Here is a 14439-nt window from a genome sequence, read left to right on the forward strand (position 1 = left end):
CTGCCATTAGAAGGAAAAGGACGGTAAGGCAAATGGAGAGAGGAAAAGAGAAAAACAGGAAAAGAGAAAGAAATATAAAACAAGAGTAGGGGGAAGGTGAGAAGTAAAATTCAGTCAAATATCAGCAGAAAAATTTTTTAAAAAATGAATTTGCTGATGTGATTATACTTTCCTTTTATTATCATCAGTTACTATTACGATTAAAGTTCTTTTTTACTCATGGAAATTTTCTTTTGCCTACATGATTATTCTTTCCTTTATTTTTGTTTATTATTATTACTAGTAAGAGTAAGCCTAACCTTTTATAAAATCCTAGTGATTTGGCAAAAAATAAGCTATTTTTTTATTTATAAAAAAAAAAGCAGATTTCCACCACAAATCAGATAACTCATGGGAAGTTGTAGCTATGTACATGGTGTGATTAAATGATTTTATTTGTGACAAACCTGTTCTTTTGGCAAGCTATAAGATCTCGTGCAGACAGGAGTGAAGAAAAAAAAAGAAATGGCTGCCTTTTTATATTCTTGTTCGATATGCACGAGATGCTTCCAGTTGGATATAAAAGAGCCTGATTTTTCAAAAGATGTGGATTTCTGGACTTGACTATTAAAGCAGAGAGTTATGTCAGCTGTGCATCATGTTTTGCAGTTGAGAAGTTCTTAATAGCAAAACGTAGCATGTTGGAATCGTGGCATCGTTGGCTCTTGATTTTTTTTTTTTTAACCATCCACAGAAATCCGCTTTTCATAGATTTAAAAAAAAATGTGGAGAACTTACCAATTTCAGAAACCGTTCTTTGTGCGACTGAATATTGCAATAAGTATTGATACATTTCAGTTGGGATCCATTGCTTTCAAAGTGCCTTGTCCTGAAATAAAAAAAATACTTTCAGATGAGTAATAAAAATCAGATCCTCTTTAAAAAATTTAGCATTAACATGATGCAGAGGGTCAAAAGTCGTGAAGGTGCCAATCAACCATACAACTAATAAAGTAGTTATAAGGCAAGGAAAGTGACAGCACTAGCAAAGAAGGATGACAAACACAGATGTTCAATTAAAGATGATAGGATATCATGTTTAATTGCTTTACCAAGAAAAAAGGTAAAATGTATGTCAACGAATACAGGATCAGCCAAGGCATCTCGCGCTGTTAGAATTATTGTGTCCCTGAAGTAAAATGATGCACCTCAGGTGGACCAAAGTCATATAAACAGGATCTGGCACTGGTAGTCAGACATCAGTGGACACTGGAACAGGTAGCTGGATGTCAACAAGCACAGGTGAAGATAGTTGGATGTTGCAAAAGTAAGCTGGAGAGCTGCTGGAGTCACTGGAGGAGTAAGCTGGAGTCACTGGAAGCTGCAGAAGATGCCTTTCGTCTCAATCCACTTGACTGGGCATGTCAAAATCGCTGTTAGAGAGGCTCCTTGCTCTCTGTCATTCTGAGGATTCATTGTAAAAGCCGCTTGCTTCATTGAAAGCTGTTCATATGACAGTCGACTAGCGCTGAAAAACAAACAGGGTGCTGTAATGAATTTAAAATAGGATTGCTTACATGCAAAAATGTCTGTGGTGTTTATTGCATATATATATATATATATATATATATATATAGTCTTTGAAGTTTTTAACATTTGAAACCACACAAAAAATTATTTTTTATCATTCATCAAAAAAAACATCTAGTCAGTAAGTCATTTAATCACCTGCAATCACTGCATCAACTCTCAAATTTACTATAATACCAATTTTTATATTTTTTAAGGGATCATCAGTTGTTTACCATGAAACACTGTTTCGGGGATTTAAAAACAAAACAGTGTATTACATCATGGCTCCCCAGCAGTGTTGATCAAACACCACCACCCTTAATCTTAGGAAGAAGACAAGTTACAAAAATTTTTTTTCCCCAATTTCCTATTCTTAATTGTAATTACTAACCTTTTCATAGTATAAAAATGAATTTCTTACCTGTGCGATTCATCAATTTCCACATTTAAAATGGATACATTTTTTAATTTTTTAATTTATCATTCTTGTATTTATAAGATTTGGATTAATCCATTTAACTACTTATCACCCCCACTATAGTTAGTAGTTTGTATATTTACATTCTTATTTATTTAAAATTAGATATATAAAGGTTAAAAATATTTTATTTTTACATATATACATTTTTTTTTTTTTTTTTTTTTTTTTTTTTTTTAACTATATAAATTTATTATATGTAATTATAAATACATTTATACATTGCTAATATAGTTTTGGATTTCCTTTATCAATATAATCTGGTTTATCTTAAACGATTCAAAAGCATCAGGATAACGAACAAATGCTTTGTTTAACTGTTTAAATATTTTATTTTTATCTCCACCTTGTTTTATCATCCTTATTACTAAGCTAGAAACTGGTGGTATAAAATCTGTTAATTTTAGAGTAACGCGAGCTATTCTCAAAAACTCTGACATAATGGTTCCATAAAACACAAAAACGGGACAGGTGCTATCCTTATGGGGCATACGTACTATTTTAAAGGGGAAAGCGTTTCTTTTATCAAATATTTTATAAAGAAAAATTCCATCCTCAATTTTTATATCTAAATCCAGAAATGTATATATTAGTTTCCACCGCCCACAAAAATTGTTATTTGGTTTCGTTGTGAAAAATATAGTTCTGTATTTTATCTTTGCTGTTGAAAAAAAGGTTGTTGCTATTTTTAGCACACATGGTCATAGTGTATTTCCAGGAATGTCATCTTTCAACCAATAGCATGTTATTTATTATTAACAAGCATAAAAGTGGCAATCTAGCAAACCCATCAGCACACATTGTCTTTTCATCACCAGAAAGATAATTATATTTCAGCAACATCTATATTTTTCAGAGATATCTATCTACCTATCTATCTGATCGGGCCTTACCAGATTACCGGAGACTATATTCTCATTCTACCACAATTTAGGTCTGAAATCAGTCTCTTTCATCTGACAGTATAGCCTAATGAAGCAATTCTGGACTGCTGTCACCCCCACACGAACTATGATGTGGGGTTGATATTTGCAGTGTTAAATATATCTTGACAATTATCAGAAGACCGTTGGTGTACCCTGATAGCTATATATGCTCCGACTAGCTTTGTTGATAGCTATATATGCTCCGACTATGACAAACTCTCAGGAAACTATTGATATATTCTACCATCAGTTAGACAGTACACTTGCATCCGTACCAAAATCGGATAAGATCATACTCATGGGAGACTTTAACGTCAGGGTAGGACAGGATTATATCACCTAGCCCAGAGCACTAGGGAAGTATAGATGTGGGAAAGTCAACTCAAATGGGGAGCTCCTCCTTTCACTTTGCACTGAGCATCAGCTTTGCATCACAGCTTTGCATAACCAACACCTTCTTTAAACACAAGCCTGTTCACAAGAACTCCTGGATGCACCCTAGAAGTAAACATTGGCACGTCATTGACTTCGTCATCACTCGTCAACGTGACCTCCTAGCTATCCTGGACACGAAAGCAATGAGGGGAGCAAACTGCAACACTGATCATATTATGATCCGGACACAAGCGGGATTCAAACTGAGACGCAAATTAAAGACACCCCCCTCCTTTAAGAAGCTGGATGTCAACGGCTTGAAACGTCAAAATGTAAGAGAAGAGCTGGTGAATGCTCTCAATGAGAGACTTTCTGAACCAACCGATGTAAACTCAGATTGGCTGTCCTTCAAAGAAACTGTTTATGAAACATTCAAAGAGTGCCTCGGGCTGCTTAGGAAACGCCATGAGGACTGGTTTGATGAGAACTGCGAAGAAATCAAGCAGCTCATCAACCAGAGAAATACTGCAAGAAGTTCAATGTTGTTCAGGAACACTAGATCGATCAAAGCAAAGTATGCTAAGGAAAACAGCAAGCTCCAGAGCAGATGTAGGGAACTTAAGAACAGTTGGTGGATTGCTAGGGCTGCTGAACTACAGATTCTGGCTGACACCAATGACATGAAGGATTTCTATGGGAGTATGAGAGCAGTCGGGGGCTCAAATCAATGTGACTCTTTCTCTCCAGATTTTCCTTTCTCCCATCAGCTATCTCAGATCTTCGGTATCACAATTGGCATCATGTGCAATTTGCTGGATGTACGTGGATCTAGGTTGGCCTAGCCTCGTGCGCCCATACCGTGAAGTCCACAGTGATATATTTCTCCCTAGCTCTTGCTTGCTCCTCTGGCATGACAAATCATAGACATGGCCCCTTGATGATAGTAGGTTGCAATAAAGTTACTGCTTCATGAGATGATCTTGCCAAGATATATTTAACACTGCAAATATCAACCCCACATCATAGTTCGTGTGGGGGTGACAGCAGTCCAGAATTGCTTCATTAGGCTATACTGTCAGATGAAAGAGACTGATTTCAGACCTAAATTGTGGTAGAATGAGAATATAGTCTCCGGTAATCTGGTAAGGCCATCCATGGCAGGCAAACTGATGTAGAACCTGAAATGTTATGGAGAGCAGCATGACAGTGGTGTGCCTTGGTGGAAGAATTAAAGAGATATCAATAAAGATTGCTCCCATTCATGAGGTGGGGAAAATCCAGCTCTCCAAAAATGATCACTCTAGATTATAACAAAAATTTCCTCAGTTTAGAAGTTGTCCCTCACTGAACGATGACAGAAAAGATAAAATGCAGAATCCTTGCAAATTATGTCCCAGATAGTAATCCCCTACATCAAAGTGGCACTATGTGAACACTATGTTTGGAGTGAAAATGCAATGAAAATATATATATATATATTCTAAACCTAGAACCCCATCTTCCAATGTAGATCCCTACAATAATGTCTCCTTCTCCAACATCAGGGGTCTACGTTCCAACCTTCCAGAGGTTGAAACCCAATTTCAGAACAAAACTGGACACATTGTTCCTAAGCAAAACTGGCATTGAGCCAACTATTTCCCTAGATGAGTTCATAATTAAAGGATACTCTAACTTAACATCTAAATCTGACCTCCAAGATCGCCATGGACATGGAATATGTGCCTACATTAAAGATGGCTTTCAATGTGGTAGGGATAGCTCCAGAGAAGACCCTAATTTACCCTATATATTCCGGGTTGCACTTGCTTACACCACCGCATTTATAATTGGCCTCTATCGCTCCCACAACAGCGGAGTTACTATCTTTAAGAGTATATCTTGCCTGCTCATCCTTCAGCTAACATTCACATCTGTGGTGACTTCAATGTCTACAATGTGGAATGGTTGACCCACTCAAACGATGAGGAGAGGTTCTGTCATGATTTCTCTATTTCTTATGACCTCATTCAGATTGTTCACAGACCCACTCCTGTGCCCGATACTAATGGTCAGTATGCAAGCCTTCTAGACCTTTTTCTCACAACTTGCCCTGAGCTATTTTCATTTTCCGTTCTATCTCCTCTAGGATCTTCTGACCACTCAGTTGTACCAGTTAAGATAAAAATGAAATGTAATAAGTCTTCAGACGTACCTCTCCACCGTACAGTATATCGATACTCTATGGCTGACTGAAATAGCTTCCGTACATTCATATCTGATCTACCTTTGCATTCCATGTTTAAAAAGAATGCGTCCTCTATAGTATCAGGTCTGACCGAATGGTTAATTGTAGGTATAGATCAATTCATACCATCTAAAAAATTCCAACAAAAACCAAACAGCTAGCCATGGTTCTTCCCAGAATGTGTTGCTGCCATCGCACACAGAAATCACTTTTTCCATAGCTACCAATGTAATAGATGTACTGAGACTAAAGCTGATTTTGAAGGGCTAAGAAGGATTTCTTTGTAACTATGAAAAATTACCTTTTTTATTGCATTTTCACCCCAAACAAGCTACAAACAAATTACTTAACCATAATAAGAACATGATAGATCCAAATATATTTTTTACTAAAAAACCAAGGATTAAAGTGTCTTTCAACTATTATACTTATTGTCTGATGTATTTTAATTTTAAGAAACCAAACATTGCTTACGAAATAGAAAATCATCAAGAAAGATCACTCTTAATCGCTAATTATTTATGGTATTATTATTTTTAAGTGTAAACATGAATTTTAGTGTTGAAAACAGGTTTAGAAATTAAAATATGTTCTAATAAATTTTTTTGAAATTTATAAATTATCTATTTATGTTCAAAAAACATAATTCTTAAAGTTATGCTCCTTTTAAATTTTTTAATTTCCTAAGCGGTCAATTTGTTAATTGTAAATTACTTTCAGTTTGTTAATCAACTTTTAATTTCAATCAGCCAGTTAGAAACTGGTGTAAAAATGCAAGATACATACATGGCCATGTTTATTAGTAGGCCATGATCTACCCTATTTTTTTTTTTTTTTTTTTTTTTTTTTTTTTTTTGCAGATGCTCGTCTGAACTCCAATCTCTGGTCCCCCCTCGCCAATCTTTCACGAAAAACACCCGTCTAGCTGAATCCACTGTGAAAAATTTCCCCCACTCTATATCTGTGCCTAAATCAAAACGCAGATTCCATGAACAAAGCTTCTTTCTTAGAACTCCACGCCTGTGGAACTCTGTTCCGTCTGCCTGCTTCCCTCCGGACTACAACTTGGATGTCTTCAAGTCCAATGTTAACAAATTCCTAATGAACCGCCCCCTTAAGTAAACATTTCAGCAAATCTCCTCACTAACGTAATGTACTTGTAATAACCCTTATCCCTGAGTGGCTTCCGGGCCTTGATAAGTGGTGATCACTGTGTAAAAAAAAAAAAAAAAAAAAATTTTTGGCAACAGTAAGCTAATTAATTTAGCAGTTGTGTAGAGATACATTAGTTTAAAAACTAGTTTGCAGAATAGCTTCACGCAAAGCAAACACACAGACAATTTTTAAAAGGGAAAGAATAGGCAATTATTGCCCTTTAGACTCCACCTCTGGCATACAGGCGTCGATGCTAACTTCCTTTTTTCCTCTTGTCTCTCTCTCTCTTTCCCCAATGCCATGCGACAGTAACAGCAGTATGTCATGCATTCAAAGTGTGGTTTTACACATGCAAATCGATACTGTAATGAAACAAACTTTTGCATACCATCCAGCCTTATTGGGATAAGTCAAACATTGCAAAATCATAAACAAACAAACTCTATAATCCATGAATTACCTTGGTAACAACATTATACAAATATTTCATCTCAGTCCACACATGACTGACAGAGATCAACAAACGCACACAATACACATTTGGTCTTATGCATTTTTTACCAAAAACTATTGTCTGTAAAAGAAATGTTTAAATCTCCATTCTTGTTTTAAATAAAATCTACGGTTGTATGTATATATGTTATATCGCATATCCCTTCATATTTACATGAATAAACTAGAAACCAGCAGAAGCGGCGACAGTGACAATAATGGCGACGCTAAGACGAACTCTGTTCGTCGACACAACATAAACAATCACACTAAACACACAGAATAACTTAAAATCCCATTTTTTTTTATGTACACACATCAATGGAATAACTTGCACCTCACTTCAACAAAGAAAACCGCAAGAGGAAGCTATACATCAAAAGAAAAATCAAAATACAAAACACAAACATCACAGCAAACACAACTCCAGCAGCATATAAAGACGAATAATTATCTCAAAAAACACTGCAACAGTACAACACCTACTAGAACAGATTCACAACTTCTTAGCTTTAAATATATAATACATGTATACAAACATTAAGCAGACGATTCCCTACAATATATTAAAACACAAAAACAAACACAAATAAAAAGCGAAAACGATGACCAACGATAAAAGCCTTCTTTGTCTACAACTACGTCCGCATCACCAGTATAAAATGACAGCTTTTTGGACAAGAGATCAGATCAGCTCAGCGTATCAAGCTGTGAATCTTGCTCCATCACCAGCCAGCAGCTGTTAACCCCTCGCCAGCAATAACAACTATTACAATTACCGCACCACCACAATCTCGCTCGCCTTAAGGACTATCTCTCTTCCACCGCTGCCGCCAGATCACCACAACTCACCAGACACCGAGGTTTGTCCTGCTAATAGTAGAAGCCACTGTGACCAACTCTCTACAGCAACACCTGCTATTAGGATTATTCCTCTTCCGCCATCACCACACCTGTATCCCAAACACGAGAACACATAAGCCACATTCCTGACATTGCAGCCCCCGCCTCAGCCTGCCCCAACACCAGATCATCACCGACTTAACACCTGACCAGCATTCCCACTGCCACCGCCAGAACATTCCGACACGATCATTTTATCATTAAATAAAAGGCTTAAACTCAACCTTTTTGTTTGTTCCTTTCTTGCTTCCATATTCTCAGTTTTGTAATATAACATATATACATATAAACTCTGTATTTATTTTCATTCATTTATGTTGTCAAACACACAACATGCATATCCCAGCAGTTGTACCAAAAAGTGTGGTTCGTTCAAAACAAAGCCTTCACCACTATAACCAAATCATTTGTGTGGATTCCCAAACAATTTAGTTGCTGTGGCGGAGCTCATATGTTTACATTGACAAGAGGGAATCATCATATACTATGAAAATTTAGAGTAGATAGATACCCTTCAACATTGTTGTGTTTAATACATTTTTGATGGACTAAGAAGGATTTCGCTGTAGCTACGAATTAATTATTTTTTGGTACTCTTGCATAATTTGACCCGAATTCTCATGGTTTCCCGTCAAGCCCGGATCGGGCGAGACCGGCAAACATCGTGATAACCAAGCATTGTTCAAATATTGAAACGCTAATTCGACTTTAAAAAGTTTTTTTTTAATGATTTTAGTAATTTTTTTAATTTATGATTAGTTATTTTTAATGGTTTATTTATTTTGAAATTTTTTTTTGTACTTTAATTTCTGGGAGTTTGATTAGCCAATGAAAAAGCGATATGTAAATGAAAGCAGATGACATCCGAATTGGAAGAAATCGACTAAACCCCAAAAAAAGCTGACAAACAACTATATTTTCAGACTTGCCAAACAGAAAAAAATGACAGAAATAAATCTGTGCATGCTAGAAAAACAAATGGAAATGCTGATGCAGACAATCTCATATTGTCAGGAAATGAAATTGCTTTCCCAAAGAATGAGGTGCACCATTCACCAATTGTAAACTTCCTGAGAGAAATTTGTCAGGAGTATTTCCTGAGGAATCCCCGGCAGATTGGAGGCCCAGGGCACACTGTAAGGTGCTAATACAGAGTGATCCGCGCTATTTTTTAAATCGTATTTCCACGTTTAATTAAAGTTTTATGATATGTTTTTTTATTCAATTGTATGGCTAAAGTACAGAATAGGTACAAAACACCCTCCCCTCCGTATGTTAAGAATGGCTTTTTAAATAATAACATTATTTCAGCACGGATTACTCTCTGCACGAGTACCCACTGCAGAAATTGATGAATCTCTATTTAACTGAAGAAAACATATAATATAGGGAGAATCCTTGAACTGCTCTGGGTCAAAACAGTGTAACAAGCAAGAATGCAGGACCAGCCGGGAGCTTCCGGGTACATATTTACTTGAATTTATGTGGAGACAAAAATTTGGAAACGATCCTTTTGTCTCCATCAAAAATCACATTTCCGAAAGCTACCCAGTTGCGCCGGAGGGGGGGGGGGCTTTCTTCCATTTCCTCTACCCCGTCCATCACCTACCTCTTTGCTGTCGATGGCCAATCAACAGTCGACTGAAATAAAAGATTCCTAAGGAAATATCCTCATCTCAAGAAAGTTCTTCAATCACCCCTCATAGACTCCCTGCCTTTCTTGAATTTCTTATGCCACTCAAAAACTGAAGCTCGATTCATACAAGATGATCTAAATACAGTCCAAAGCATTTCATACGTTTCTATGGCATTTTTTCCAAGTTTAAAACAGAATTTTATTGCATATCATTCTTCTAAGCTGTCCTCACATCCAGATTGCATTTTTGAAATTTACAATCAGGCTTTAGTAGGGTGTATTCCAATTCCTGCTGTAGCAGTTCATTTGAACATGAAATCATATTTTCAAATATCAAATTGGTCAGTCATTTCATAAGGTGTATAGCAGTAACATACTAAATTTTCAAGAGTTTATAAGTGGATAGTCCTGTCCACTTATTTTGTGCTTCCCTTTTAAAATTAAAAATTAAATATGTTTTTAACTCTTTTTCAAAGTGTTTACCATGTTTTATTAACTACTTGTTCTTATTATAAGCTCTATTTCTTATTTGGTTTTATTGAGCTTTTTCATCTGGTTGAGATTATTTTATAAATATTAACTCTTTAATATTTATAATATATTTTAGGTTCGCTATCTTGGATTATCTTGGTAAACTTAATTATAATTCTTATTTCATATATATATCATCATCATCATGTGCTGTCCTTCGTGTCCGAAGACGACTTCCTGTGAACCATCATTCCCCACTTGTCACGGTTGCGACTGAGGGTCTGCCAGCTTCCAGCAGGGATCAACCGGTCCTTTAGATTTCGTTTGACGGTGTCGCGAAACCTGAGCTTAGGTCTGCCTATGCCTCATACCCCATCCTCCAGTTGTGAAAACAGTATCTGTTTTGGTAATCGGGAGTTTTCCATTCTGTTTACATGCCCGGCCCATCTCAGGTTTTTTTCAGATGAGCAGGTCATACATGCTTGGGAGGTTGGCTTGTGATAGGATCTCCTTGTTGCTGACAAAATCATACCAATTGACATTTAAAATCTGCCTGAGGTGTCTCATCATATAGGTGTTGAGCTTGCGGGCTACCAGTTTGCACACAGCCAAGTTTCTGCCCCGTATAAGAGTGATGAGAGGACGATGGTGCGGTATACCAAGCATTTAGTTCTCAGTCAGGTCTTTATTTTGCCAGCCCTTCTTTTTGAGTTTTCCATAGGATATGGAGGCGTTAGCCATTCTTGTAGAAATCTCCTCGTCCATTTTGTTGTTGTTCATGACCGTGGTCCCAAGGTATTTGAATTTGCTGACATTGTAAAGCTCCTAGTCTTGAATCTTAATTGGCTAGCTTGTTGCTGGTGATCCAGGAAATTGTTGGTACATCATTTCGGTTTTCTTGATGTTAATCTTCAATCTGAAGGCCCTGGCTGATCCTGCGAAGTGAGTTATTATGTCCTGAGCATCGTCGTGACTATGCGCTACAAATGCGGTATCATCAGCAAACATGAGCTCCCGTATGAGTATCTTTGTTGTTCTATTTGCAGATTTGTATGCATTGACATTGAAAAGGTCTGCTCCCGGCCTAGATCGTATAAAAACACCCTTATCACAATTTCTAAAGGCATGCTGAAGCACAACTGACAGGTAGAGTGAGAAGAGGGTTGGAGTGAGGATGCAGCCCTGTGAAGCTGGTGAGGTGTGCAGGAAAGCCAAGCTTTAGCAAGACTTCCCAAAATCCACATATTTTGCTCCACACACTTTTCCTGGATCTGTTTGAGTGAGAAGATCATATCCGCTGTGCCTCTATTTGCACGGAATCCACATTGTGCCTTAGGTAGCAAGGTTTCAGCGTGCGCTGTAGGTCTGTTCAGGAGAACACAAGCAAACACTTTCCCAGGGACTGAGAGCAGTGATATACCCCTGTAGTTATCGCACAACCTGCGACCTCCCTTTTTGAATATGGTCACTAGCTGTGTGTCTTTCCAATCTTGAGGGACAGTTGCAGTGGTCCAGGCACTCTGTATGATCATGCAGAGAGTGCTAAGTAGTTTTTGTCCTCCTCGCTTGATGATCTCAGGGTATATGCCGTCAGACCCAGCTGATTTGCCATCCTGTAATATCAGCACTGCTTTGCAGATTTCATCTGAGTCAGGGCATCTGTCTATCCAGTGCTGTGTTGGGAACTGCTCCAGGTTGATTATTGCTTGTTCATCAATGTCTGGCATCTCGTTTAGCAATGTTTTGAACTGCTCAGTCCATTGTTTCAGAAGCTCGCATTTCTCAGTGAGGAGAGTGGAATTGTCGCTTGCAAGTAGTTGATCGGGATGGCTCACATTTGGGCCCCAGACTGCTCTCATACTCCCATAGAAATCCTTCATGTCATTGGTGTCAGCCAGAATCTGTAGTTCAGCAGCCTTAGCAATCCACCAAGTGTTCTTAAGTTCCCTACATCTGCTCTGGAGCTTGCTGTTTGCCTTAGCGTACTTTGCTTTGATCGATCTAGTGTTCCTGAACAACATTGAACTTCTTGCAGCATTTCTCTGGTTGATGAGTTGCTTGATTTCTTCGCAGTTCTCATCAAACCAGTCCTCATGGCGTTTCCCAACCAGCCCGAGGCACTCTTTGAATGTTTCATAAACAGTTTCTTTGAAGGACAGCCAATCTGAGTTTACATCGGTTGGTTCAGCAAGTCTCTCATTGAGAGCATTCACCAGCTCTTCTCTTACATTTTGACGTTTCAAGCCGTTGACATCCAGCTTCTTAAAGGGGGGGGGGTCTTTATTTTGCGTCTCAGTTTGAATCCCGCTTGTGTCCGGATCATAATATGGTCAGTGTTGCAGTTTGCTCCCCTCATTGCTTTCGTGTCCAGGATAGCTAGGAGGTCACGTTGACGAGTGATGACGAAGTCAATGACGTGCCAATGTTTACTTCTAGGGTGCATCCAGGAGTTCTTGTGAACAGGCTTGTGTTTAAAGAAGGTGTTGGTGATGCAAAGCTGTGATGCAAAGCTGATGCTCAGTGCAAAGTGAAGGAGGAGCTCCCCATTTGAGTTGACTTTCCCGCATCTATACTTCCCTAGTGCTCTGGGCTAGGTGATATAATCCTGTCCTACCCTGACGTTAAAGTCTCCCATGAGTATGATCTTATCCGATTTTGGTACGGATGCAAGTGTACTGTCTAACTGATGGTAGAATATATCAATAGTTTCCTGAGAGTTTGTCATAGTCGGAGCATATATAGCTATCAGGGAACACCAACGGTCTTCTGATAATTATTATCAGTTACTATTATGATATATATATATATATATTTCTTCAGTGGTGAAAAAACCCAAACGAGAGTGCTCAATGTGTAGCCAGAGCAGTATATAGGAAATTTATTTATTATTAAATTGAATTCATTCTGGACTCACAGAAATAAATTTCCTCTCTCTCTCTCTCTCTCTCTCTCTCTCTATATATATATATATATATATATATATAAACATTTAGAGAGATAAAGATAGAGATGTTGAAAACACTCTATTTTCCCAGCATGGAGATTATTCTTAAGACGAATCAGTCATGTTTGTATTGTCATTTGGAGTGTTCATTCTCCTAGATCAACCACTGCAGAATTGTGGATCTTTAACTTGTATGAAGGTTGGCCAGCCAAAGAAAAGAAGTGATTAGCCAAGACTACTCAGAATGGAATCAAGAAATAGTTTACCAGCTGAATTGTTAGAAATGGAGATTGAGCATGCATAATATTAGGAAATGTCTGACCCTTGCACAAGGGAAAAATATTAAATGAATAGAAGATCAAAAAAAATCTATAGATACTTATATGATAAATACTTACATTACTGATCCAAATGCTGTATCAGGATTTGTCTGAAAGAATAAAATTGAAAATGATAGGCATCAAGAAATTATTAATAAGAGGAGAGACAAAGGAGCTTGAAATCTAAGGAGAGGCAGAGAAACTCATTAATGGCGTTCATCCTAGATTATAGCTGGAGTAGTGACAAAATCAGTAAAATTTCCCAAGTGTTCAAATAAATTAAATTGAAGGTCAAAATGTTCAACATAAAAATTTAATTTGCATATGTCATTATTCTTTTTTTTAATTTTTATTATTATCAGTTACTATTATGATTAAGCCTTGCCTTCTTTTCTCATATACCAACATATGGCTTTGTATTATCTATATTGTCTATTTATTATCCTATATATAATAATTTGATTGCAAAAATTCCCCTCAGTACCAAATTAACATAAGTTTGCAATAACAGATGCCACATACAAATTAAAAATGTTTAAACTATTATCCACCATCTTATGTAACTGTAAAACGCTGTTTCATACATATTTATTTGTTATAATAAAATGCTATTATCCATCCTAGAAGCGTCATCAACACTATCATGAAGACCTACAAAGGAAGTAGTTCGTAATTTTCCCTCTATAAAAAGTACTGCCACTGACCCCACTCAACACTACACATCTATCACCCAGTCTGCCTACGTAACTGCCTCACGAACTCATACAATTACCTTTGCTTTTCCCATTAGAAAAATAATTTCTCCCTTACAGAAATTCAGCAAATCTCATTGGCTGAGAGTAAGCAAATCCCTGATTCCAGATTATGACTATTCATAATTATTTACACACAAAACTTTTTCAAAAAAATGTTTGCACACTACTCATCTTGCAATCCTTACAACACGAAATAGATCCATTGC

The 14439-nt window shown here is 37.2% G+C and overlaps 1 protein-coding gene across 8 annotated transcripts in view; it reads right to left on the reverse strand.

The window, feature by feature from the left end:
• The window catches only part of LOC145276480 (tRNA wybutosine-synthesizing protein 4-like), a 121620-nt gene that overhangs the window by 52129 nt on the left and 55052 nt on the right, over positions 1–14439 (reverse strand). For all 8 annotated transcript variants that reach the window (XM_080130674.1, XM_080130814.1, XM_080127952.1 and 5 more), the window contains exons 8-9: positions 13557–13588; positions 778–868 (exon numbers count right to left, since the gene is read on the reverse strand). In XM_080130674.1, the coding sequence (XP_079986800.1) occupies positions 778–868; positions 13557–13588 (123 nt within the window). The remainder of the gene's footprint in view (positions 1–777; positions 869–13556; positions 13589–14439) is intronic.

The sequence above is a fragment of the Euprymna scolopes genome, chromosome 1 (genome assembly GCF_053919585.1).
Source record: "Euprymna scolopes isolate OS-2025 chromosome 1, ASM5391958v1, whole genome shotgun sequence".
Taxonomy (NCBI): Eukaryota; Metazoa; Mollusca; class Cephalopoda; order Sepiida; family Sepiolidae; genus Euprymna; species Euprymna scolopes.